At 45.4% G+C, this 27,418-nt stretch overlaps 1 protein-coding gene across 2 annotated transcripts; it reads right to left on the bottom strand.

The window, feature by feature from the left end:
- Positions 1–937: 937 nt before the first annotated feature.
- On the bottom strand, positions 938–27,418 carry SDAD1 (SDA1 domain containing 1). 2 transcript variants are annotated; one of them, XM_083458727.1, is made up of 22 exons: positions 27,214–27,418; positions 26,698–26,802; positions 24,588–24,686; positions 23,621–23,731; positions 22,479–22,550; positions 22,279–22,379; positions 22,102–22,159; positions 20,592–20,666; positions 18,908–19,009; positions 18,253–18,322; positions 17,606–17,709; positions 16,500–16,557; positions 14,754–14,812; positions 12,130–12,206; positions 11,566–11,663; positions 11,129–11,205; positions 8,854–8,983; positions 7,306–7,403; positions 6,807–6,997; positions 5,689–5,773; positions 4,559–4,720; positions 938–1,852 (listed from the first exon to the last, which is right to left on the bottom strand). In XM_083458727.1, exons 1-22 carry the CDS (start codon positions 27,301–27,303, stop codon positions 1,802–1,804), a joined length of 2,073 nt encoding a protein of 690 aa, XP_083314853.1. In that variant the 5' UTR covers positions 27,304–27,418; the 3' UTR covers positions 938–1,801. The 2 variants fall into 2 exon arrangements, with proteins under 2 accessions (XP_083314853.1, XP_083314854.1); XM_083458728.1 differs by lacking the exon at positions 24,588–24,686 and having other exon boundaries at positions 27,214–27,395.

Below are 27,418 nucleotides of genomic sequence, written 5' to 3'. Positions count from 1 at the left end.
TAGTGGGACAATACTGTAGGGATCAAGTGCAGCTTCTCCCCCTAGGCAACACTGCTTACCACTGAGAGCTCTTGCCTAACCGGAATGTGTCCTTGAGCTACGATATCACCTATTGCATTGCCAGGACGGATGGGGAGAGCTGGGTGTAAAAACCTCGGACTTTTGTGTGGTTGGTCATCCTACCAAGGCAATTGTGGCACCTGTTGCTCCACCTCCCTGTGTCCCTGGGCCCACCCATTAGCACAATGCGGCCCCTAGATTGCAGTTTTCCATAAGGCAGTGTGGCCCTCGGCCTGAAAATGGGTTATCCATCCCTGCTGCCTACCCTAGGAAGGGCAGTAGTGTCATGACACACACACACAAACATCAAATGTTGTCCAATGAGACTCAGCCAAGTTAGTTGCCTTAATTTTAAAATACAGTGGTACCTTGGTTCTCAAATGCCTTGGTACTGAAACAACTTGGAGCCCAAACACTGCAAACCCGGAAGTGTGTGTTCTGGTTTGTGAACTTTTTTTGGAAGCCAAACATGCTCCATTTTGAGTGTTACGCTTCCGCTTTGAGTGCCACGCTTTGGTTTTGAGTGTTGCACTGAGGTCTGTTTTTGCTATTATTGCTATTATTTTGTGTTTTTGTGGCTTTTTTGTTTTGTGTTTGTGACTGTGTGGAACCCAGTTCAGCTACTGAATGATACTGTGACTGCAGTAACATTATTTATTGCTCTCACTTTATGGATCAGTGGTCTCGTTAAATAGTAAAGTTCATGTTAAATTGCTGTTTTAGGGATTGTTTTTAAAAGTCTGGAAAAGATTAATCCATTATGCATTACTTTCTATGGTAAAGCACACCTTGGTTTTGGAACACTTTGGTTTTGGAATGGACTTCCAGAACGGATTCTGTACTCAGAATAACATTCTTAACAAGTACCCATGGCAAGGATCTAAAATATATTTTACAGGAATACAGAAGTTACATCCCTCCATCTATGTAAAACATTTACAAATTTGTGCTCAGACACAGATTTATTCCTAAATCAATCCCATTGCTGCCCACAGGGTTTGCTCCTCTGAGCATGTAGGTCTAAGACTGTTCTTTCGTGAATAAGCAGTGCTTCTAGACTCATTATTTTGCAGGTGGAATCGACCAGCATACTGGTGGTTTTAGGTTGTGCAGTCGATTAGGCACCCTTGCCACAACAAGCCCACCCCTAAAACAATCTTTTTCCATACCGCAAAAGTCTGATGAGCAAAAGTGACAATTGCTTGACTCAACTTAGTGTAACTTCTCTGCAAACAACGCAGAATGAATGCTCAAACACGCAAGTCGTCTGGAAGCAGCCATAACTAGTCTTTAATCTGCCACCAGTTGGAAATATATTTTAAGTTATGTTTCATCTTTGCATCCGAGGTTGAAACACCTTTCAGGTATTTTACCTGGTTCTCACCACCACAAACAATGGCCAGGTTTAGATGATCACCTCTTTGCTTACAAAGCTATGAATGAACAGCCCCTTTGCCCTGTCCTTCGTGGAAGGAACAACCAAGCCAGGAAGCCAGGAATTAACTATAATTTGCTACAGTCCTCTGTTTTGTCTAAACTAGGGAATTGCGGTTCTGAACAAGTCATGATATTAAAGCACGGTTTGAAGTCAGTTTGATATACTGGCTTGCTCCAAAGGTGGTAAACATAATTTAACAGTTCAGGCAAAATGAAGTTAATTGCAGGTACGAGATGTCTTTGTCAGATCTGGTTCATTAGTTAACACAGTCGGTTTTATTTCCGGGTCCTGGCATCATGCCAGTTATTTCACCAGCCTTTTCCTCTGCTTCAAGAGTGCCTCTCGTAACGCCAGCTGCAAAATCAGAAAGATACACATCAGCATGCAATACTTGGGTAATACTTAAACTCCATCACCCAAGCCAGGCACGGGAAACCTTTCTCCATGCGGCACACCTTTTCCAGAATCAGACTTGCAGGCCAAATTTGGCAGGTGGGCAGGGCTACCTGCCTGCCAATTGCACAACATCATAATGTCACACGATTAACAGGTGTGGCCCGCCCACCTATTAAGTGTGTGGCTTTGCAAGTCTCCAAAACTTATCTGGGGTATGCAGGGAGACTTCAGAAGGCTGTAAGACAGCCCCACACTCCTGTTTCAGCCTGAAATGGGAGCAGCACAAGGGCTGCCTTAAAGGACTTCTCAAAAGCACACTTTGCAGCATCAGATGTTCTTCATTTAAAGGAAAAGGGCGGTGCTTCAGACAGTGTTTCTCCTTTAAGATTGCCTGCTTGCTGACTTCAGGGGATTCCCCCGCGCTGACATTCTTTCCTAACAGCAGCTGCTTCTGAAAGGGGCTTCCCCAAAACGTGACTTTGCCAAAAGGGAAGTCTCTGCTGATGCCCTGGAAATCCCAGCTTCTGTCATTTCTTCCTTTTCTCGGTTATCTCTATCCAGACACAAGGGACAGAGGCTCAGATTTAGAAAAGTGGAAAAGGTGGAAAATGAAGTTGGGGATAAGCACAGGTTCTAAGGGGTGCTGAGAACTAGGGAGGCTAACCCATTCATCGCTCTGAAGGAAGGTGAGGACAGGTGACCTCACCTAGGCCCAAAGTCACCCCCCACCAAAGCAGGCTCAAAGCTTCTCAAAAGCTTTTCAAAATCATTTTCTCAGCAGCTAAGCATCAGAAACATTCCGCTTGCTGTAACTAAAAAAGATGGCAACAAGGTAGAGAACAGAGCCCATTGTCTTCTCAGGCCTTTCCCAGAACCACATTGCAACTTGCTTTCTCTCCGGGAACCATGCCAAAGCACAAGAATGAAACAACGGGAACACTCTGAAAACCCACTTTCCTGCCAAGAGTCCACAATAGTCCCAAGACAGCTTTCTGTACATGCTCAGGAACCTCAACATGGGGCAGGACTCTGGAAGAAGGAGGAGAAAGGAGGAGGGAACTGGAAGGGGTATATAAGCTTGTGCACATGATTGTGAACTCGTGCATGCTTTTCGTGAACTATCACACTTGCTCCTTCTACCAGTTCATGGATGGTAGAAATAAAAGCCTTTTCTCTGAAACTATTCCTTGAGTGTCTGTTGACTCCCACTTCAATTTCCCAGGTGCAATATTTTTCCCACCCGAGGGCAAAGCCTCATAAGGCTACAGCTCCACCTTCACCATGAAAACAGGCACCCCTGCTGCATCTGTGCTCCTTGCAGCCTGTTGATGAGACACAGTTCTCCTGTTTTCATGGCAGAAGATTCGAGAAAGCATCACTGCCGTTGCAATTAACTAGAAACCGTTTCCAGCCTTCCCTTCAGGACAAGGTACTCCTCTTACATAGCCATTGCAATTATTGGTTTCCAGTAAATCCCTTGCGGGTGGCGCTGTGGTCTAAACCACTGAGCCTTGGGCTTGCCGATCAGAAGGTCGGCGGTTCGAATCCCCGCAACGGGGTGAGCTCCCGTTGCTCAGTCCCTAGCAGTTCAAAAGCATGGCAAAAAGTGTAAGTAGATTAATAGGCACCGCTCTGGCAGGAAGGTAAATGGTGTTTCCGTGCGCTGCTCTGTTTTTGCCAGAAGTGGCTGAGTCATGCTGGCCACATGGCCCGGAAAAACTGTCTGCGGCCTTTGAAGCGAGATGAGCGCTGCAACCCCAGAGTCGTTCGCCACTGGACTTAACTGTCAGGGATCCCTTTACCTTTTCAAATCCCTTAGCTTATTTGCAAGAGGCAGCACCACAAAATTAAAAAGGAGGGGGAACCACTTCATCTTCCAGACATGCCATTTGGAAATCTGACTTCCGCCCCCTGCACAGAATACATTATGCGAAGCAGGTACAGAAGGGAACTGTAGTTAGGCATCAATCTTCGCACATGGAGGTTTCTCCCTGGGTTCTGAAGCCCTGAGTGTGTGAGACTCCAGGATCTGGGAATGCTTAAGACAGAGAGTAATATGCTGGTTCCAGGCATCTGTGCATAGGCAGTGTTGGGAACAGCCACATATTGTTAGGGTGGAGGTAGTGGTGTAGCCCTGCTGCTCCCTTCCACACACTCAGTAGCTCAGTTGGTGGAGCACGGGACTCTTAACCTCAGGGTTGTGGGTTCGACCCCCACATTGGGCAAAAGATTCCTGCATTGCAGGGGGTTGGACTAGATGACCCTCATGGCCCCTTCCAACTGTACAATTCTTTGATTTTTAAGTAATTAGTGCCCAAAGAGGCCTTTCGTACCCTGTTGAAATATGAAGTTGAACAACTTAACTATATAGCAAAGAAAGCAATTTCACCAATGTGGTAAATTGCCACTCCTAACTGTTTTTATAGTTGTTTTGATTTTGTGTGGAGTGCCCTACCTGGGTGGATGGAGCAGCCAAGTAATTTCGTTGTCCCCGAGAGGGGGCAATGACAATAAAGATATTATTATTATTATTATTATTATTATTATTATTATTATTATTATTATTATCATTATCATTATTATTATTATCCTTTTGGGTCTTTGGTCAGATCTTTTCACAGGTGTGAGAAGCTTTCAAGGGGAGCAAAGCTGCGAGGAACTTGCCTGCTTCTCCCTGAACGAGCGCTTGTTTTTGGACCGGACATTGTTGCTGTATCGCATCATCATGAAATTCTTCTGCTTCTTCTTCTCTTTGTTGGTGGAGCTGGCAAAAGGGTTCAGCTTAGATTTCTTCTTCACAAATTCTTTCCTGCCCGTCTTGCCAGCCTAAAAACAAAAGGGGGAGGGGGAGGAAAGAAAGAAAAAAACAACAACGCTAAAACTCACACACAAACTGTTCTCTTACTTGTTTAAAAATATATGTAAAATAACACTTTGTCGCTAATGCAATTCAAGGTTGCTAGAATAGGCATGGCTTTAGGTGGGGGTTAATGTCTGGCAAGGCCACCGTTATGTGACTTCAGTGGCAGAACTTGAGAGCTTCTTCCAGTTGCGAAGAGGAAATAGAAATCAGTTAGAAATAGGACTGAGAAGCTAGACATGACCGACAATGGAAAGATAGACCGTTTAATACACCCGTGGACTTCCGTGTGTTTAGGGCTAAGAATAATTTTATTTTTTTGCAGCCAGGCAGTTCGGAGCTTCTGAGAAAGAGATGTTAAATTTAGCAATCAACACACAATTATGACACTTGATTGGTGTTTTGTAACACTTCCTCTTTCCCCCAATTCTGCTGCTTTGCATAATACTGGTCTTGCTTATCATGAGACTGGCATGGACCCTGAAGCCTTACTCTCCCAGCATCTAATAATCTCATCTTTCTGAACACAAGAAGAGTCTTGCTGGATCAGACCATAAGCCCACTCAGTCCAGCTCTCATAGTTGATCCTGCGAGATCCGGTCCTCACAGTGGCCAAGCGCATGTGAAGCCCTTAAGCAGGGTTGCCTGAGAGCAACAACCGCCATCTCATTTGTGATTCCCAGCAACCGAGTTTTCAAACAGCCATTTTTCTCTAGTAGCTACTTATTGCCCGTGAATTTGTCACGAACCTCTTTTGAAGCCACCCAAATTGCTGGCCATTCCCGCCCCCCTGCCATCTATTGGGAGTGAGCTCCAGAGTTCAACTATAGGCTGTGCGAAGTGCTTTCTGGTGTCTGAAATCTTCCAACATTCAGCTATGTTGGCTGGCTATCATTTCAAGCGTAAACGAAACCGTTTGGACAGAACGCCTCACCATTGCTGTGGCCAGCCGCGTCTCTTTATCCGACTTGGGTTTCTTGTGAAGATGCTCAATGTCCCTGAGCGAAAGCAGCTCTCCCCTGAAAAGAGCAAATGCAATAATATGGCCTCATGCGTCAACTATTCCCCCCCTCCCATTTTAGAAGAGCACTGACTGGCCCACTGAGACCGCACAAACTTTACGGGCTGGAGCAAATCATAGGAACTTCGTGCACAAGTTCCATGCACTGGCTAACAATTAATTCCCGGGCCCAATTCAAAGTGCTGGTTTTGACCTATAAAAGCTTAAACGGCTCAGGACCACAATGCCTCAAGGACCGCCTCTTTCCATATGAACCTCACCTTCTGAGGCCCTCCTTCGCCTCTCGCCATATGAACCTACCCGGACCCTGAGATCATCTTCCTTCGTGTGCCTCCTCCTCAAGAGGTCCGGAGGGTGGCAACACGAGAACAGGCCTTCTCTGCAGTGGCTCCCCGTCTGTGGAATGCTCTCCCCAGGGAAGTTCACCTGGCGCCTTCATTACACACCTTTAGGCGCCAGGCAGAAACGTTCCTTTTTAACCAGGCCTTTGGTTGATCTGACTGATACCATATGCCCTTTTAAAATGTGGCTCTTTTTTGTGGGTGAGGGGCTATTGGGTTGTTGTTGTTGTTATGTATTTTGTGGTTTTATATCTTGATTTTGGATGCGGGTGGCGCTGCGGGTTAAACCACAGAGCCTAGGACTTGCCGATCAGAGGGTCAGCGGTTCGAAACCCTGTGACGGGGTGAGCTCCCGTTGCTCGGTCCCTGCTCCTGCCAACCTAGCAGTTCGAAAGCACATCAAAGTGCAAGTAGATAAATAGGTACCGCTCCGGCAGGAAGGTAAGCGGCGTTTCCGTGCACTGATCTGGTTCGCCAGAAGCAGCTTAGTCATGCTGGCCACATGACCCGGAAGCTGTATGCCAGCTCTCTCGGCCAATAAAGCGAGATGAGCACTGCAACCCCAGAGTCGGTCATGACTGGACCTAATGGTCAGGGGTCCCTTTACCTTTACCTTGATTTTATTCTGTGAACCACCCTGAGGTATAGGGCGGTATATAAATTCAAATAATAATAATAATAATAATTTACCTGGACTCCTCCTCATTCTCTATTTCAATGTTTTTCCTCTTTGCTGCCTTGCCAGGCGCAGACTTCAGTTCTTTGCTAAGCTGGGCGAGGCGGATTTTCTGGAACTCCTCCTGGGTGAGGAGTCTGCTGCTGCTGACGGCTGTCGCCTTGGCCTTCCGCTCTTCCACAGGCATGCTTTCGATTTGTTCTGCCTTTAAAGCGAAAGTGCACACGAAATCTGAGTATGGTGTTTTATTGCTAAGTGACTCCACCCTGTGGCAGTTATGCATTTGCACACCAGGCTCTGCCAGGACTTAGAATTTGGACCACAGAGGCCCCGCCGTGTCTGTGTTTCCAGGGTTCAGGTCTAGCACACAGGCGTATGGATTTAAGTCAGTTTCACCGCCAACACTTCCCAGCTTCTTGATGAAATGCTGTTGTGCAAATGCACCCAGCAAGCAACTCCGTGCGTAAATTTTAAAGTTGTTTTTGCTAAAATGCAGCAGCAGCAGCAACTCACTAGCTTTTGCTGTTCCTCATCGGAGGAATGATGCACATCAACCCATTCTCCATCCTCGTCATCTTCCTCCTCAGCGGAACTGGCAGTCTCCCAGCCATCTGCAATGGAGGGGAAAAGATGTTGGAGGCTAGATATCACCCAGCCCTAATTGTAAGAGTCACACACAAATGATCACAGCCAAGCACACACATGTAAGGTACCCTCCCCATCTCCAATAATAATAATAATAATAATAATAATAATAATAATAATAATAATAATAATTTATACCTCGCCCATCTGGCTGAGTTTCCCCAGCCACTCTGGGCAGCTCCCAATCGAGTATTAAAAACAATACAGCATTAAATATTAAAAACTTCCCTAAACAAGGCTGCCTTCAGATGACTTTTAAAGATAAGATAGCTGCTTATTTCCTTCACGTCTGAAGGGAGGGCGTGCCACAGGGCGGGCGCCACTACCGAGAAGGCCCTCTGCCTGGTTCCCTGTAACCTCACTTCTGGCAATGAGGGAACCGCCAGAAGGCCCTCGGTGCTGGACCTCAGTGTCCGGGCTGAACAATGGAGGTGGAGATGCTCCTTCAGGTATACAGGACCAAGGCCGTTTAGGGCTTTAAAGGTCAGCACCAACATTTTGAATTGTGCTTGGAAACGTACTGGGAGTGAATGCAGATCTCTCAGGACCGGTGTTATGTGGTCCCGGCGGCTGCTCCCAGTCACCAGTCTAGCTGTCGCATTCTGGATTAATTGCAGTTTCCGGGTCACCTTCAAAGGTAGCCCCACGTAGAGCGCATTGCAGTAGTCCAAGAGGGAGATAAATAGAGCATGCACCACTCTGGTGAGACAGTCCACAGGCATGAACTATGTAATACCCCTCTCCCATCTCTCACCTGCGAGGACCCAGTTATATCCCAGAGAGGCTCTCATGGAGGGTGGAAAGACAGGTATAAAACTACAGTGGTACCATACGCTTCAGGTTTCAGACTCTGCTAACCCAGAAATAGTGCTTCAGGTTAAGAACTTTGCTTCAGGATGAGAACAGAAATCGTGCTCTGGCATTGCGGCAGCAGCAGGAGGCCCCATTAGCTAAAGTGGTACCTCAGGTTAAGAACAGTTTCCGGTTAAGAACGGACCTCCGGAACGAATTAAGTACCTAACCGGAGGTACCACTTTACTTCCATCCATCCAGACACTCCCAACCACATAACGCCTTGAACAATGTAGCCTCAGCTACCTTATCAGCACTGGCAGCAAATGTAAACATCAGACATAGACAACTAAGCATTTCCTGTTTGTGAACGTACTTGCAGAAGTTCAGGAAATCTAGCTTGAAATGGACAAGCTGGCTTGTTCTCTCTCTAACACCAACATGGCACCTGCAGGGACCTTTCCTGGCACCCACAGGGTCTCTCTTCCCCCTGCTAAAGTTTGACTTCAAAGAAGCCAGCCAGAATAGGCCACACAGTGCGTTGTGACGCCAGCACCAGTTTGCAAATGTGTCCACAGGCCCAGAGCAGTGGGAGACCTCCAGAAACACAAAAGCAAAACTAACCTCCTTCCAGATCCCCATCTCCTCCCTTATTCTCAAGTTCCAGGACTTCAGCTCCCGGGATGTAGTCTTTGGCATCCAAAGCCCCGTATTCGTGGATTTTGGCCTCCGACGTGGCTTCTGTTGGTTTACCCTAAGAGCAATCCAAGGGTTCGTGTTTTAAAAGGAGCAACACATTCTGGCTACAAACTGCACAGGAATCATTTATCTGAGACAAAATATTGTAATCCACAAGGTGTAGTGACGGTCACAGACTTGGACGGTTTTGTGTGTTCTGTTGAGTGAGGCTCCTGTCAGTACAGGGTTTCCTTTTTAAGTCAGCAGAGTCACCCAGAATCTTCTTTCTCACGTCATCTGTCAGTGAATTCCCATGTGGGAATAAACACCTCACCCATTCCAGCTCTGCTTAATGTATTTATTGAAGAATTAACACTACAACTTAAACAGCTACAGTCGTACCTTGGATCCTGAACGCCCTGGAACTCGGACTTTTTGGCCCCGGAACACCGCAAACCCAGAAGTGATTGTTCCAGTTTGCGAACCTTCTTTTGGAACCCAAACATCCGACGGGGCTTCTGATTGGCTGCAGGAGCTTCCTGCAGCCAATCAGAAGTCGCGATTTGGATTTCAAATGTTTTGGAAGTTGAACGGACTTCTGGAACAGATGCCGTTTGATTTGCAAGGTACGGCTGTACTGGTCTAAAAATTAAGTAAAATTAAGTACGGAGAATCATTCCTCCTCTCTGTTCTTCAGTCACCTGGGCAGAGTAACAGCCACACTTCTCCTTCAGGTCGGCGACTAATACACCCACAATAATTACCAAAATAATTATACATTCTTTATCAATCTTCTGAGAAAAATACAAAACCTTATGCAAAACCACAGAGACTTCTGAACTACCCAACCTAAATGAACTTATAATGTCTGATTTCAATGGATTTTTCAAATGCTTAACTCAGTCTTTTGTTTTCTTTATCTTTTTAGGTAAGTTCATAAAGATACCAACAAAAGGTAAGTTCCGTGTTGTTCACAATACAGAGAGATGCTAGTGAAATTGTAGACGGATGTTAGTGAAGTTGTAGTCAAGGTGCCGGTGTTTTGCACCTGTTTCCACCCTGACAGTCCAAGTAAGGCCGCTGTTCACCCCCCAATGGGGCCCTTTTACTGGGGCTTGCAGGTAGCACACTCCTGCGGTAGTTTTCCGGGCTTCTTCAGTGGTCTAATCTCAAAGCCTTGATACATATATTGATATTCAATTTCATAAAGAATACTATTTCTTGGCTTAAGCTTAAGAGACTGATTTGCTTAGCCACTAGCAGACATTATAAGTTCATCTTAGGTTGGGTAGTTCACAAGTCTCTGTGGCTTTGCACAAGGTTTTGTATTTTTCTCAGAAGATTGATAAAGAATGTATAATTATTTTAGTAATTACTGTGGGTGTATTAGTCGCCAATGTGTTGCATGAGTCGTACTACTTCTATCAGCAACACAGGTTGCATTTTTCTAACACTTCTCCTTCAGAGCATGTCTAATAAAGAAGTTGGTCACTAAGGAAACCCTGTTGCTAGGGAAGACCTGTTGCTAGGGGCAAAACTATGCAAGGATCATTTCAAGTCTATTTTTAGACGATCTCTAACAGCTCCTGTTTTCCAGGGAAAGCTCTCTGCCTTGCACTCCATGAAAGCAGACAGAATCTGTAGGTTGCAGAACAATCCCTTTCCCTAAAATTTCCAAAACAACATACCACCACATCCTACTATTTCATTCAGCCACAAGGAAGATAATACAGTGGTGCCCCGCAAGACGAATGCATCGCAAGACGGAAAACCCGCTACACGAAAGGGTTTTCCGTTTTAGAGGTGCTTCGCAAAACAAATTTCCTATGGGCTTGCTTCGCAAGACGAAAATGTCTTGCGAGTTCCTGCGGGGTTTTTTCCCTCCCCCCCCTTTTTCCCAAGCCGCTAAGCCGCTTATCAGCTGATCCTAAGCTGCTAAGCTGCTTAACAGCTGATCCGCTAAGCAGCTAAGCCGCTTATCAGCTGATCCGCTAAGCCGCTAAACCGCTTATCAGCTGATCCGCTAAGCCCGCTAAGAGCGCTAATCCGCTAAGCCGCTAATGGGCTTGCTTCGCAAGACGAAAAAACCGCAAGACGAAGAGACTCGCGGAACAGATTCTTTTCGTCTTGCGAGGCACCACTGTATTCCAGAGATGCACTTTATCAAGTGTTTAACAAACCAGTTACTGCACTAGCATTGAAAACTCAAGGCACGCTTTACCCGGAATTTTTTCTGCAGCATCTTTGGATTGAGCGACCGGAACAAATGTATCAGCGTTCTCGCCGACATCATTACATCTGCAGAGAAAAATGGGACTGAATCAAAGATGTTCTTAGAACAGGGTTCAGATTGACTATAAAGCACGTTTCTCAATTAAACTAGCTTTGGAAGTCGCTTTCCATTTTTCACGGAAACAAATGAAAAAGGCACCCACACTCTCGATAAAATAAAAATGAACTAAAATATCATAGCCAAATAAAATATTCATGGAGTAAATGGAATCAAAGAAACCCAGCAATTCTTTGAATAAGCAGCCGGCACCTGGGACAGAGCACAATGTAGACTTAATAGGCTCCTAGTCCTCATGAAGCAACAGGGAGAGAAACCCAAATATGTCCTTAAGTCAAATATGTGCCCATGTAAAGTAGCAAACTTACTCTTGTTTTTATGGGATCTGTACTGCGCCAGGTCTTGCAGCAAGTCTTCCGTCATGGCCAGAGGGCATCTAGCAGATATCTCTTTAATAGCATTAATCCTGGAAAAATTAAAGACATTTAAAAATATCAAGCCATGGTAAAATTATGGTACGCTTGAAAAGTGTGGAAGCGACCAAAAATCTGCTCTAGAAAAAGCTGGAACCTGCAACTTGCATAGGAAAATCCACTTATTTTTCATTGTTTAATCCGCTTCGTGAGTAATGGCAAATTGCTATTCAGTGGAAGTTGTAGTACAAGATGAAAACTAAGACACACATTCCTAACAGGAAATAGAAGCACTTCCACTCAGTCTAACCCAGGGTTTCCCCAACTCTGATCTCCAGCTCTTTGGGGACTACAATTCCCATCATCCCTGACCACTGGTCCTGCTAGCAAGGGATGATGGGAGTTGTAGTCCAAAAACAGCTGGAGACCCAAGTTTGGGAAACCCTTGTCTAGCCACTTCCCACCCAGAGTCACACACATCCAAGCTCAGACGTCCCTGAGCTTTAGAGTTTTACTTACCCGACGGTCATCACTTCCGCGGAGTTTTTTTCCGTGACAAAGTTGTTGGCTATTGTCATCAGCACTGACTGGACAATCTGACGATAAAGGAAGCCAAGAGGTAAGACAGATCCAGATTTGCCGACGCTGCTGCTTTAACTGCATTCATCACCACCCATGAACATAGACGCAAGCGTACAAATGCACTTTAGAAGCTTAAACAGAGCATCTTCCCTTTAGCTCTGGGCCACTTCACACTAGAAAAGTTACTTCCACGCAGGAGACAAAAACAGGTCAAAGGCAACCACCGTCCTTGCCTGCAAGTTTGCAAGAAATGCATTGGGCACACCCAGAACCACCTTGAAAAACGAATGTTATTCGACTGCATGGAATTGGCAGAAATGACTGGCAGAATCCGAGACCAGGGAGAAGAGTCGGTGGAAGAAGATTGGAAAAAAATTAAAGACTATTTACAGAAATACTGTAAAATTAATGAATGTTAAAAGGACGTTGGACTGAAAATAAGTGGTGTAAGCAATAAGATTAATAAGAATATGCAAATTTGGATTGATAATGACGGAAACTATATTTTTACCATAGTTTAAGATGTTAAATAAGGTTAAATGACAGAGGGCAAGAACTTGCTGAACTAAATATTTGAATTGGAATACAAAAAGGGAGGTGTGAGGAGGTCAAGAAACTAGTGAACAAATATAATATTTGGAGGTATAATTTTTCTTTTTCTTTTCGGGGTGGGTTTATTGGCGTCTGTTATGACTTGTTTTATTTTGTTAACTGTCCTTTTGTTGAAGATGTGTTCTGTTTTGTATCCTTTCTTATTTCTGTAACTCTTTTTGTTTTATGTATTTTATGTTTCAAACTTGTTTAAAATTTGTTTATGAAACTTAATAAATATTTTTTTAAAAAAAAAGAAAAAAAGAAAAACGAATGTTATTGTACACACTGTGTGAGAAGTTAGGGTCAGTAGCAGTGTTGCAGGTGTCTACACAATATTAAAGTAAGCACACCCATGGGCAATTGTCACACAAGGCCATTTGCACTTGGAGTACCCAGTTATTTACTGTGTAGAAGGCGTCTACCAGATAGGGCTGGTTGTGGATGCAAGGTCAAAGCAAAGGGTAATGCGAACGAGCTGCTTTGAAGTTGGCAGGTTTCAGACAAAGCCAATTAACATCATTTAATGTGTCTATACGAATGGAAGTCGTTAAAACTGCAGTTGCGATATAAAGGGATTGTTATTCTGACTGGAGCGTAATCGGAATTTATAAGATTTTAGAACGCAGAAATGAAGTAAATCATCAAACTGTCAATTCTAGCATGTGGGGAGCCGCCTAAATTGTATAATTTGGCATCTCAGTGATTGGTATTATTAATTGTTTTATAACTTGGCATTGTTATAATGAGGTTATAATTGGATTATTTTAACTGAAAACTAATAAAAATGATTATATATAAAAATGACAAAGACAATTGACAAGAGTTTGCCAGACTGGATGAAAATGGGTAGCTGTACAAGCAAAAGCTTGCTAACTTCACGCCGCAGCTATGACGAAGGAGTAAAGGGGTGTGGCAGAGAGGGATGCGTGTGAGCCCAAGGCTCGCTGTGGCTGGATCTTGCCACACTAAACTGTGGCTTGGCGTGATACCCGTCTCAACATGGCCACTGAAAGCCTGAAGGCTCAGGAGTTTCTTCCCTTTGCCCTTTCCCGGCCCTTGGAAAGATCCATGTGATTTGGAAAACGTGTCTGACGAAGACCTGGGAGACCCCCGTTCAAATGCTAACTCAGTCCCAAAGCTCGACATGAGCTAGTTACTGTCTCTCTCAGGATGACCTGCCTCACAGGCTGGTTGTGAGGAGAAAGTAGAGAAGGGGGAGAACCACATACACTCCCTTGAACTTCTTGGAGAAGTACCTTCTTTCACCTTTGGTGACGTGCCCAAAGATTAAGGCTTTCTGGGAAATGATATATAATGAATTGAAAAAGGTATTTAAATATACCTTCCTTAAGAAACCAGAGGCCTTTCTCCTGGGCATGGCCGGCCAATTAATGTCAAAGAAAGACAGAACATTTTTTATGTATGCTACAACAGCAGCAAGAATACTCATTGCAAAGTATTGGAAGACACAAGGTCTACCCACCTTGGAAGAATGGCAGGTGAAGGTGATAGACTATATGGGACTGGCAGAAATGACCGGCAGAATCCGAGACCAGGGAAAAGAGACGGCGAAAGAAGATTGGAAGAAATTTAAGAACTATCTTAAGAAATATTGCAAAATTAATGAATGTTAGAATGATGCTGGTTTAGAAATTAAGTGGATTACAGCTGTAAGGATTAAGTTAAAAGAAAAGAAAGGTTAAAAATTAGATAAATTTAAGGGTGAGGATTTGCTGAATTAAAATTGAAATTGGAATGCAGAAAGGGGAGGAATGAGGAGGTCGGAGAAGTAAGTTATAAGAAAATAAGGGTTTGAAATTATACTTGTTCTTTTGTGTGTGTGTTTGTTTGTATTGTTGTGTTTGTCTGTATAATTTGCGAAACTTTAATAAATATCTTATAAAAAAATGAACTTCTTGGAGAAGTGAAATGTAATAAATGAATGATCGAATAAATGAATTACACACCTCAGGCGGGACAAGTTGATGGGAGGACTGTGCGGCAAAGAGGAGAATCTTGGTAACTTCTAGAAGGGAAAAAAGAGGAAAAGACTGTTGTAGAGATGCGGAAAATACAGATACATTTTCAAATTAGGGTAGCCTCCAAAACGGAGGGGATATTAGGAGCAAAGGAAGCTGCCTACACAAAGCCAATGTTATTATGTCCATCTCAGTAAAGGTTAAGATAAAGGGACCCCTGACCATTAGGTCCAGTCGCGGACAACTCTGGAATTGCGGCGCTCATTTCACTTTACTGGCCAAGGGAGCCAGTGTACAGCTTCCGGGTCATGTGGCCAGCATGACTAAGCCGCTTCTGGCAAACCAGAGCAGTGCATGAAATGCTGTCTACCTTCCCGCCAGAGTGGTACCTATTTATCTACTTGCACTTTGAAGTGCATTTGAACTGCACAGTACTGTAGACAATAGACATAGGCGCCGACTCCATGGGGCCTGAGGGGGCCCGAGCCTCCTCAAAAATTCGTTTGGGGGGGCTCTGCCCCCCCAATAATTTAAGAAAATTATTAGTTATATTATGCTTTGCCGCACCTGGCGCAACATCTGGGGGGGGCGCGAGTCCAGAGGGCCCAGCCGCGTTGTGCCCTCGGCCCGCCCCTATTGTCAGAGGCTCAGCGTGGAAGTGTTAACAAAGTTTCAGAGGGGGGAGCGAGTGGGGGGGACGCGGGGAGGGGACGGGGTCCCCGCTTCTCCGGCCGCCTTGCAGAAGCGGCCACCGCCCAGCGGCTCTGCCTTTGCTCGCAGGCCTGCCTGGGGGCTCCCTCGGCTCCAGCGCTGAGCTGGCGGCCCCGATCCCGGGAGCAAAGAGGCGTCGCGGGAGCAGCTAGGCCTGCGCCAGGGCCCTGACCCGACAGCTTCTCCGGCTCCCCAAGCCGAGGACAGCTTCGGCTGTGAAGCTGCGCCTTCCGGGCTGGCCCCTTCTCGGCTGGGCCTCGCCTCTCCAGCTCCCGGTATGTGTGCTCCGCAGTGGTCCCCGCTCCTTCCAGACCCTTCCACCGCCCCCTGCCAAACTGGCTGTAGATACAAGAAGGGCAGCTGGGGTGGGCTATAGAGGACCCTGCCTCCCCCTGCGGGGCTCATCTCTGGCAATTGGCTCAAGGAGCCCCCTGAGTTTTGGCATTGTCTCTCCGTGCCCCCCCCCGCCTCTCTCCAGGAGCTTTATGGAGCCGCCTGGATCGGGTCTGCTTTGGAGGAGGGGAGCCTTCCTTGACCAGCATGGGCCCCCCCAATATTTTTTATAAGTCGGCGCCCCTGACAATAGACAGTACTGATCTGACACGGTGCAAGACAGAATCTTGCCATTGCTGCAGATGGTAAAGGTAAAAGACCCCTGGATGGTTAAGTCCAGTCAAAGGCGACTATGGGGTTGTGGCGCTCATCTTGCTTTCAGGCTGAGGGAGCCGGCATTTGTCCGCAGACAGCTTTCTGGGTCATGCGGCCAGCATGACTAAACCGCTTCTGGCGCAACAGGACACCATGACAGAAACCAGACCGAATGGAAACGCCGTTTACCTTCCCACCAGAGCGGTACCTATTTATCTACTTGCACTGGCGTGCTTTCAAACTGCTAGGTAGGCAGAAGCTGGGACAGAACTACAAGAGCTCACTCCGTTGCAGGGATTCGAACCACCAACCTTCTGATCGGCAAGCCCTAGGCTCAGTGGTTTCGACCACAGCGCCACCCGCATGACCACTTACCTCTCTGGTGTGGCTGCAGGAATCGTTGCAGGAAAGGGTAGTAGTTGAAGAGGAAAAGCTGGGGAGACACAGAGCACCCACAAGATGTCAAATGGGCACCTTCATTTCTCGCCCCAGGTAAACTACTAAATCTCCAGATCTCTGGGGAACGGAGGGTGTGCCATTGGAAGAGGGACTTGGGCAAAGCCAGCAGCTACAATGGCATCAGTAGCAGGTGGAAACCCTGACTTCAATAATGTTGGAGCTACAGCACCAGCCCAGCCCAGCAAAGTGAAGATAAATGTTGCAAAAAGCAATCTTTGGATGCTCAACACATTGTAATGGTGTCCTTAGGTAGCAATCACGCCATACAGTTAAAGCACTTTGATGCAACTCTAAGCAGCCATGGCTTTCCCCCAAAGAATTCTGGGAGTTGTAGTTTGTGAAGGGTGCTGAGAGTTTTTTAGGAGACCACCTATTCCCTCCTCAAAGAGCTACAATTCCCAGCTGCAGCTCAGGGTGGGGGTGGCGGGGAGAGGGACCGAATCTGGTTTTTCTAAGAAAGAACTACTCTTTATCAAAGGAAAGACAGCCAGCAGGGCCACTGCCATCAGTTGTAACTTTAAGAGCTTGTCCGTGAGCCTGCTGTTTTCCTCCTCCCTCCCATTCCCTTTTTCCTCACGTGCCATGCCTTCAATGTCATCCTTTTAGGATAACGAATGGGGTTATAAATGTTCAAAAAGCGCTATTCATAATCACATCATGAAAGCATTCGTAACGTTTTCATATGTGAATATTAATAAATGAAAGCATGCACACATTTTAAAGAAATGTGGTTGTATATACAGTACATTCATCTATTTATGTATTCATCTATCAAAATTTACACACCACTTGACTCTACTAAAAAGCTTTTAGAATATCAAAGCTGTTCAGAACATGAAAATGATCAGTAAAAAAGATTTTTTATCAAGATATTAAAAGTATGTAGAAGATTAAAATCATTTTAGTACTCTTAAATGCTCTTAACAGCTCCCTTATCTTGAAGTGTGTATCCCCCTCCCAAATATCTGACAGCTTTTCTACATGTGCTGAAAACTGTATTAAGCCTACAGATTTCTTCCTACCTCATGGATTCCAACAAGCCTAGAAATCAGATCCATAAGCATCATTTTCACTTCAAACCTCTCCTTTGAAGTTTCCAGCTGCTTCAAAAGTTTCTCTGAGAAGTCTAAAAAAAGTAAAAAAGGAACCAAGGAAGAAGGGAGGGGGGTAGAGTTAGAGGAGAAGAAGAAAACTCAGAAAAGAAATCCTTAAGTCACTAGCATCCTGTGGTTATCACTGCAGGGCTTTTTAAGTGAGTGGTTGTCTCAGAGTTCCATCCTCCGCTAATCTAAAAATGTACGGCCGCTGGCTGTGAGGAGCGACCACAAAATCAACAGGACCTTTTGCCATTCAGGGGCTCCTCCTCCCCACACAGCTTCCATCCATGCTTCTCTGAGAATGAAAAAACCCTGTCCAATAGGGGCATTTTTGCTGAGGAGCTACAGGGAAATTCTGCTCCCCCTTGGGGGCAGTTCTGTCACGGTGCAGGAGTCAGGGTACCCACTGGTTTTAGCTGGAATAACAATGTCTTCCAGGTCAAGTGTCCCACTGACCCAATGGCAGAGCCGTAGTCCACCACACCCAGCACCTAAAACCCTTTAAGTTCTCCACTTTTCCTGTTCTGCTTCAATATCATCCTCCGCAAAGAGCGCATCTGTCAAGAACTTGCCTTGTGGGTCGTGGATTAAGTGAATCGCTGAGAAGTTGAACACTTCTGGCTTCCGCTTCTTCTTGTGTTTCTGTGTGACAGGGGGAAACAGGAGAGAGCCATGTTCAGCAGGAAATGAGAACTTAAAAGTAAAGGTACCCCTGACTGTTAGGTCCAGTTGCGGATGACTCTGGGGTTGCATGCTCATCTCGCTCTGTAGGCCGAAGGAGCCAGCGTTTGCTCGGAGACAGCTTCCAGGTCACGTGGCCAGCATGACTAAGCCGCTTCTGGTGAGCCACAGCAGCGCACAGAAATGCCGTTTACCTTCCCACTGGAGTGGTACCTATTTATCTACTTGCAGGAGCTGGAACCAAACAACGGGAGCTCACCGCCAACCTTCTGATCGTAAATAACTATTCAACTTTTAGAAGACATCTGAAGGCAGACCCGTATAGGGAAGTTTTAATGTTTGCTGTTTCATTATGCTTTTATATTTGTTGGAATCCACCTAGAGTGGCTGGAGCAACCCAGTCAGATGGGCGGGTTACAAATAATAAAATTTTAACCGTTATCTATCTAATGAGCTTCAAAGCTGAGTGGGGATTTGAGTCCAGGTCACTCCGGCATCCTTTCCCAAGCATCGACCTGCTGGACCGCTCTGCCTCTCGCTGCTCACCTTCAAGACTTGCATCGCTTTCTCCAGCTTCTTCTTGTTCTTGGTGGTCTTCCTTCCCGTGGAGTATCGCACCATTAAGTCCCTTGCTGTGGGGCCATCGTCCTTGGGAAGGAATATCAGAGATGGAAGAGTGGTTTAACTCTCAAAACAAAGCCTTGCACTGGGGAAAGCATGTAGTCATATCCTGCTGAACCGTAAAGTAATTCTGTCTGTCACCCGGAATAATAATAATATTTTTTAAAAATTTATATCCCGCCCTCCCCAACCAAAGCCAGGCTCAGAGCGGCTAACAACAGTAAAGGTAACACAGTTTACATAAAATCACAATCTATTAATTGAAATACATTCTAAAATCAATTCAGAATCAAATTAATGGCAACCACTGGGCTAGAGTTCTATGAGGAGGGGGTCAGACTGTGCCTTGGCCAAAGGCCTGGTGGAACAGCTCTGTCTTGCAGGCCCTGTAAGAAGGTGCCAAGTCCCGCAGCGCCCTTGTCTCTTGTGACTGAACGTTCCACCAGATCGGGGCCACAGCTGAAAAAGCCCTGGCTCTGGCTGAGGCCAGCCTAAGCTCCCTGTGGCCCGGGACCTCCAAGATGTTTTCGTTTGAAGACCGTAAGGTCCTCCATGGGAGATACCAGGAGAGGCGGTCCCGTAGGTACGAGGGTCCTAGGCCGTATAGGGCTTTAATGGTTAAAACCATTCCATCAGGCTGCCTCAGTGGAAGAGATGGGGAGCAAGGCTCACTCCATCAAGCTCTGCTGAAAAAGAAGCTCCATCAGGCACCTCCTGCCCCAGAGCTGTTTATATGCCAGCTCATCATTTTAAGAACTACTACTTAAAAATTGGTGCCTGAGTTTGCTCCCGGCCCCTCTTCCCTCTCTGTCCCTTTGCCTTTGCATGCTGTGTTTCTGGATTTTTGTTTTGATTATAAGCCTGCGAGCAGGGACTGTCTTGCTTTTAATTGAATGTAAACCGCTCTAGGGGGCTTTTCAGCACAGGGTACAAACAAAATGAAATAATTTTGTGCATCCTTCGTCCATCATGGAGTCCCTAATTTGCATAGCAGTGCACCATCAAAGTCAGTGGAATTTAAATTATACAAAACACCCATAATTATTCATAATCATAATTCATTGCCCTGAAGCATTCACTGCCCTTTCTACATTTGAACACATAGATGATAAGCATCCATATCTATTAGACATACCCTACGCATTTAAGTTAGGATCACTGGAATATTGTTATTGTCAACGTCAATAACTTCTTTAATAGTTACAATAATAATAATATAATATAATATAATATAATATAATATAATATAATATAATATAATATAATATAATATAATATAATATAATATAATATAATATAATATAATATAATATAATATAATATAATATAGTAATATAGCATATGGAGGATTTCAATCTGGAAGAAAAGTCTGGATTAAAAAATAAATAAATCCTAGCCCCCTCCATATAATGTCAGAAATAAAAACCTTCTCCTTAATTCCTGGGTCCCCCGCCCCCAGAGTTATTTTGTTTCTTAAACAGAGAAGCAATCAGAAAATGAGTTCTGAAAGAATACTGTCCAGGCATATATACCTGTGGCACATCCCTGGCGTCGCTTTTACCTCCTCCATGAGGAACTAGCACAAAGTCATCGCCCCGAATGCACTAACCTCTGATTCTGAATCACTGTCTCTTTTCTCATCTTCATCCTTTCCAAGGAAAAATTTCAAGCCAGCAACTAGTATCTGAACAGCCGCGAGATGGGAGGATCAGGGAGAGAAGCACACAAGAAGGAGAAAACGGTTATTTTTACAGCCAGCTTCTGGCACGTGAGTCTGGGAGGAGACTAGGCTCATTCTTGGAGCACTAGACCAGCCTTGGGTCTGGGGACCAAATACAGTTCTCCAAGTCTCTCTAACTGAACTTGGGATACAACTCAGGCCGTGCCCTTTACTCTCCCTGTTTCACAGCGCCATTGAATGTCGCTGCCTGGATGGGATGTGTACTTGAATTCTGATAAGGCCTCTTGCTCATCCGAGATAAGAGAAGGATGTGAAAATGTGTATAGAAACCAGCCTACTGTACAAAGGTAAATTTAGTATTCATTGCTCCATCTCCTTTTCCCTCTGGCCTGGCCACAACTGCCATGTGGGTCCCAGGGGCCTGCCCAGAAGGAAACGTGGTCCGTGGGCTGAAGAAGATTCCCTGCCCTCAGTTTAGACAACCCTCTGCCTAGAAAGGTGCCACAAAAATCTGCTGCTGGTTTTGCTGCAACAGACTACAGTGGTGCCTCACAAGACGAAAAGAATCCATTCTGTGATTCTCTTCGTCTAGCGGATTTTTTGTCTTGCGAAGCAAGCCCATTGAAGGATTAGCGGATTAGCACTATTAGCGGCTTTTAGCGGCTTATCGGATTAGCTGATAAGCGCCTTAGCGGCTTAGAAAAAGGGGGGGAGGGGAAAAAACCCGCAGGAACTCGCAAGACATTTTCGTCTTGCGTAGCAAGCCCATAGGAGATTCATTTTGCGAAGCACCTCCAAAACGGAAAACTCTTTCGTCTAGCGAGTTTTCCATCTTGCGAGGCATTCGTCTTCCGGGGCACCACTGTAATAATTATTTACTGTAACTGATTTCTTATATGACACTTAAAAGCCAGAATAAACCCTAAGGGGTTCAACCATGTTGTGGAATTGGTTCCAGCCAAGCCTCGGTTTTCGAACGTCTCGGCTGCCGAACGTCTTGGAAGCCGGAAGCCGAAAATCCAAAGTGAATGCTTCCATTTTTGAACGCACCTCAGAAGCTGAACGTTTTCCGAGATGCATTCCTCAATTTTCTCCACTGAACTTGCTGACAGCCCTTTGATCCTCGGTTTCCGATTACTTTAGAAAACCGAGGTTCCACTGCAGGCTTCCTCAACCTCGGCCCGCCAGATGTTTTTGGCCTACAACTCCCATGATCCCTAGCTAGCAGGACCCGTGGTCAGGGATGATGGGAATTGTAGTCTCAAAACATCTGGAGGGCCGAGGTTGAGGAAGCCTGTTGTTCCACTGTATCAGTTGTGCAATAAACTGTAAATTAAAATGCACTGTAACTAAAACGCATGATAAAACAATCCCATTAAAACACAATGTGGCTACCCTGCTAGAATTTGTACAAAATAAAGCTAAAATAGTTTCTTACCTTTGTGACTTTGGAAAAGCAGGCTGTGGTGATGACATTCACGGTCTTGGCATCATTCCTGGAGAAATAAATAAAGTGTTCACACCCTGGAATAAGGAACAATGGCAACTTGAACGCATCACGTTTTATCTTCTCTTGCAGTTCCTCACGGGATTCTTTCCCCTCTCAGCCACCTACCAGATGTTCCTCCTGTATAGCTCTATCATCACATCCAGCGAGATCTTGGCTGCCGTTGGATTGCTGTCTTGCAGCATAGTGTACATGAAGTTCTGAAGGGTCTGGGGAGAGAGAGAGGGGGAAAAAAGAGGGGGAAAGGTTTCGCAAGAAAGAATTCTGTCCCACACAAACCGGAATTTGAAGCAGAAAACACAACCTACCGTGTTCAGCTTGTTGTTTTTGTGTTTTGCATTGATGTTCTTGATATCCGTCACAATGTGGGTGTACAGCGTCTGCCAAAAACAAGAACGTTCAGCGACAGCGGGAACAAAGTGCTGGAAATACCCAGAGCTCCTTCAAAGAAAATAATCTAGAGCAGAGAGAGAGATGGGCAAGTATGTGTGGTGGGTTGACTAGGCTCCACTAACCTTCGTGGCAGAGCTGTGATTTTAACCCAGGGCTCTCAGGGCTTTGCCCAGTACTCTGGCCACTGCTGGACAAAGGTTGCTCTTGCAAAGACCTGCCCAGTAGCAGCCTCTAGCCCAGGATGGGGAACCCTTTTCACTCAGAGAGCCACATTCCTTCGTTGGCAACCTTCTGGGGGCTGCATGCCAGCAGTGAGTGAGCACAAGTGAGAAGAGCAATGGATAAGACTTTTATCTGCGTAGCATAGGCTACATTCCAGCCACACAAAAAGGAGAGGTTTGCATATTGACACCCAAAAGGAAGCAAGAGGGATCTTCACTGTTCAAGGTCCCATTTCAGTCAAGCCAAAGCACTCAAGGAGGACATAGAGCAGGGTGAGTTAGGGATGTGGCCTGGAGAGAGTCCCGAGGGCCAGGTAGAGAGATTTTGGAGGTTCTCATTTGGCCCCCAGGTTCCCCTCCTCTAGCTCTTCTGTCCATCCTTCCTGTCTCTCCAGCTATGATTCTTGCTTCCCCTTCTAGAGTAATTCTCTTAGCAAGGACTGGCAGTGGACCCTCGCCTGCCTTTGCGATTTGTTTGTGTTGGAACACTTCCATCAAACCCTCCTGGAGGCCCAGTGATAAGGGGTGGGGGGAACAGGGATGCTCTGCAGTCTGCAGTTATCCCCCACCTCCAATCCCATATATATATGGGTAAATGCAACAAATATGCCCCTGGCTCTGGTCCATTGGGTCACGAAGAGTCGGACAGGACTAAACGACTAAACAACAACAACAAATGGGAGGAATGACAATTCACAGCAGGGAATTCAACCTCTTAAGAAGGGGTCCCAAGTCATGTAGGCAAGGCGCAAGCTTGCCTACGGTCCATTATTTTAAAACTGCACATTATGAACAAACAAGAAAGGACCGACAGGGACAGTAACTTTGCTACTCACTTTTCGTAAAAATTTATCGTGGCAACGGAGGAGCTCAAAGAAAAGTTCCAGCAGGCTTGTGGGGTTGATAAGGTTCTTGTTTCTCAGCAGGATTAGAGCTTTGCAAAATGTCTGCAAATAAGGAAAAAAGTTACCACAGCCTGTGATCAGGATTTTTTATCTTTTTTTACACGCCACAAAAACTGCTTTTTTGACATACGTACAAACATGGAGTCTGATGCTCGACAAACAATTTAGCAGTCTGTTTCTCATCTTTCAATTTATTTTTAAAGGAAGTTTCTAGTCCTTATGTTCATAGTGATAAGCTTAAAAATGCGTGTGTGACAAGTTCTCACATGCCTGCTCAACAGGACTTCTAGTGATCACTGAGCAGAACTTGAACATTCTCCATATGTCTTTGCTTGTCCACTAGGAATTGCGGTATTATGCAAAATCTACATGTATTGCAAATGAAATTCGTATACTCTGTTCAACTTGCAAAACTGGCCATTTCTGGGAGCTGAGCTTTCACACAGTTGAGAATGACAACTGGCAATCCTTAACCAGGTTTTAACAAAAATGTTATATTGACAAATGTGCTGAGATTTTTGATTCAGTGATTTCTTTGTAGAGGTTTCCTTAAGGGAAGCTACAACATAGTAAGAACAATAATAAAACATACTGACATTGCCATTTCTTCCAGCTTCTAAACCCCAATGTATCAAGTCTCCCTTTTCAACTCAACCCACATACACATGACCTTCAGTTGAACACACACACCCCTATGTGCACTGGCATGGATTCTATGAGTTTGGAGCAAAATGTAAATTTTGTCATGCAGATGCAGAGAAAAAAACATGGAGAAAGAACTGAAATGCAACCCCTTGGTACTGGAAAAGAAGAACTTCTTCCCAAATTGCAGGTGTCATGCCCTACAGAATTCCCTGCCACAGATGAGGAAGTATTAGTATTTTAACATCAGAGTCACCATTCGAAGATCTGCATCCAAGACTGTGTGATTGTAGGAGAGCAGTTCCTTCAGCTGCTGCGGAAAGTCTGCCAGGTACTCAGGATAGCAGTGGCCAACCTGTACAGAAAGAAGAGAAGCTTGACATAAAATGGAAACCCTGTATGTGTCCCTCCAGATACTGTTGGACTCCCAACAGGGGTGCCATGTTTCCATCAGAATTGTGGGTGCACTATGTGCAGGTGTGCGCATCTGACGTCACACTTCCGCATCGCAGCGGCTCCACTTCCCCCTCCTCTCCGTAGTCAGTGAGGTGCCCTTTTCCACGAGGAAGGACTCAGAGGCAGAGGCAGAGAGACCCCTACCCACTGGAAAAGGGTGCCTCACTGGCTGGGTACAGAGGGCAGAGCTGAATTCTCTCTTGGACGCAGCACCACTGCCGCCTTTTCTCATTGAGTTTGTGGGTGCCTGGTCCCACAATTATATTATACAGTGGTACCTGGGTTCCGGTAGTCTGCTCTAAAACCAAAGCTCTCCAAAATCAAGGTACGCTTTCCCATAGAAAGTAATGCAAAATGGATTGATCCATTCCAGACTTTCAATAACAATCCCCAAAACAGCAATTTAAGATGGATTTTGCTATCTAATGAGACCATTGATCCATAAAATGAAAGCAATAAACATTGTACGGCAGTCACAAAATCAATCAGTAGCTGAACCGGGTTCCACACAGTCACACAGACACAAAAGAGTCACAGAAACGCAAAATAAATAGCAAAAACAGACAGACCTCAGTGTAACACTCCAAAGGGAAGTCTGGGTCTCAAATCGGAAGCGTAACACTCAAAACGGAGCATGTTTGACCTCCGAAAAAGGTTCGCAAACTGGAACACTTACTTCCGGGTTTCCAGTGTTTGCAGTTCCAAGTTGTTTGAGAACCAAGGTACCGCTGTATTATAAACTCCAGCCCCCTGGAGTTGGCTCCTATGGACTCCAATTCCCATAAGTCCAAGTCAGCACAGCCAATGGTCAGGGGCGATGGGAGCCAGACGTTGTTGAACAACTGGAGGGCCACAGGACCTCCTCAAGATACACGTAAAGGAAGAAAGCAACCCTTAAAAAGCAATGCTGATGACGCAACAGATCTCAGAGGAAGAATGGAGAGCCTTTGATCCACAAGATGTTGGATATATTCTCTGACCACTGGGCATGCTGGCTGAGGCTGATGGGAGCTGAGAGTTCCACAGCATCTGGTCTCCTATTCCTGCCTTAGATTCATCATATCTGTTAGCACTCTTCCGCCAAGGAGTTTGTGGCAATGCATCTTTCATTTACCCTCACGATAACCTTCTGAGCGAATTAGGTCAACCATCCAGAGGGTGGCAATACAAGAACAGGGCCTTTTCTGCAGTGGCTCCCCATTTGTGGAATGGTTTTTCCAGGGAAGTTGGGATGGTGCCTTTAGCTGCTGGGTGAAAATGTTCCTTTTCCACCAGGCCTTGGGCTGATTTTCATCCTATGCCCTTTTAAACGTGTTTGTAGGAGAAGGTGGTTATTGGTTTGCTTTTGTTATTATTATTTATTTATTATTTATTTATTATTATAAATTATTTATTATTTATTATTTATACCCCGCCCACTCTGGGTGGCTTTCAACCAAATATTAAAATACAATAGTCCAAACATTAAAAGCTTCCCTAAACAGGGCTGTCTTCAGATGTCTTCTAAAAGTCTGGTAGTTATTGTTCTCTTTGACATCTGGTGGGAGGGTGTTCCACAGGGGGGGTTCTTCTTTTTATGGTGTATTTTGTGTTTTTTATCTTGTACTTTTGTGTTGAGAACTGCCCTGTGATCTACGGATGAAGGGCGGCATACAAACTTTATAAATAAATATTAAATAAATAAATCAGAGCAAGGTCAAGCAATAAGCTTATTACAGACAGAGGAACATCAAAGCAATTGCTCTCCTTTTTTTACTTTAGAGCAAACACATCATCAGTAAATAAGGTCTTCTCTAGCAGTTCCATTTCCTCCTGTCCGTAATAGTGGTTAAGGCTGCAAGGGAACTGAGAGCGACCTACACTAATCCAAGCAGAGCTTCCCATTCCTCACATAGATTCTGCCATTTTACCTGTGCCAAGAACATCACTAGTTCAGCCAAATCTTTACTGGGCTTTGCTGGCTGCAGTTTGAATATCTCCACATTGGACTGGTAATGGCGATACTGCTGAAGAAACTGGAACACAGACAAAAAAACGTTACTTCCCTCGCAGCTTATTTCACGTAAATGCTTTAAACACCTGCATTTGAGATGTTTTTTTTTTTAAAGACCTCAAAGCACGTACCCAAAATGGTAAAAACAATCTGTCTAGGGAGCCTATGGAGTGCGCCTCCAGGGATGAAGTCAATAAAATCGAGAAAAGTTCTCAACCCTTACTTTAAAAACATGCAAAAGTTAAATTCCTAAAACAGATCAAAATCGCCGCAGCTTTCTAAGCACCTGGGTGGGCTCGTCTAAACAATGATGCTTTTTTTTTTTTTTTTAGCCAGCGCCGCAAAGAGCACAGCGAAGGCGCCTGCCTGATTTCAAGAGGCAGGGAGTTCCAAAGGCGCAGGGAATGGGAATTATGTGACCCCTAGGCCTCACCTCCTCGGTATACGAAGGCGGGTCCCGCTTGATCAGGTTCTGCAGCTGAGGCAGGTTGACGGGCAGCTTGTTGTTGTTGCGGCCGGCCATGGCTGCGGAGCGACGCGGACTCTGCCGGCTGCTGCCTCCAACCTTACCGGAAGAGCCGCGTGCCACGGCCACTGGGCGCCGCCATCTTGGATCACGTGGCTACGGCCGCTGCTTA

Source organism: Podarcis liolepis, assembly GCF_965112155.1.
Source record: "Podarcis liolepis genome assembly, chromosome: 9".
Classification (NCBI taxonomy): Eukaryota; Metazoa; Chordata; class Lepidosauria; order Squamata; family Lacertidae; genus Podarcis; species Podarcis liolepis.
Note: the sequence above shows the minus strand (reverse complement) of the source record. Positions and strands in the feature narration are given on the sequence as shown.

Excerpts from the sequence above, each read along its gene's own strand:
- SDAD1 (XM_083458727.1), bottom strand. The coding sequence starts at position 27,303 with ATGGCCGGCCGCAACAACAACAAGCTGCCCGTCAACCTGCCTCAGCTG. Across the intron at positions 18,323-18,907 it reads AAGCGATGCAAGTCTTGAAG|AAACACAAGAAGAAGCGGAA; the intron begins GTGAGCAGCGAG and ends CCTGTCACACAG. Across the intron at positions 14,813-16,499 it reads CCTGCAGCCACACCAGAGAG|AAGTTACCAAGATTCTCCTC; the intron begins GTAAGTGGTCAT and ends TTTCCCTTCTAG.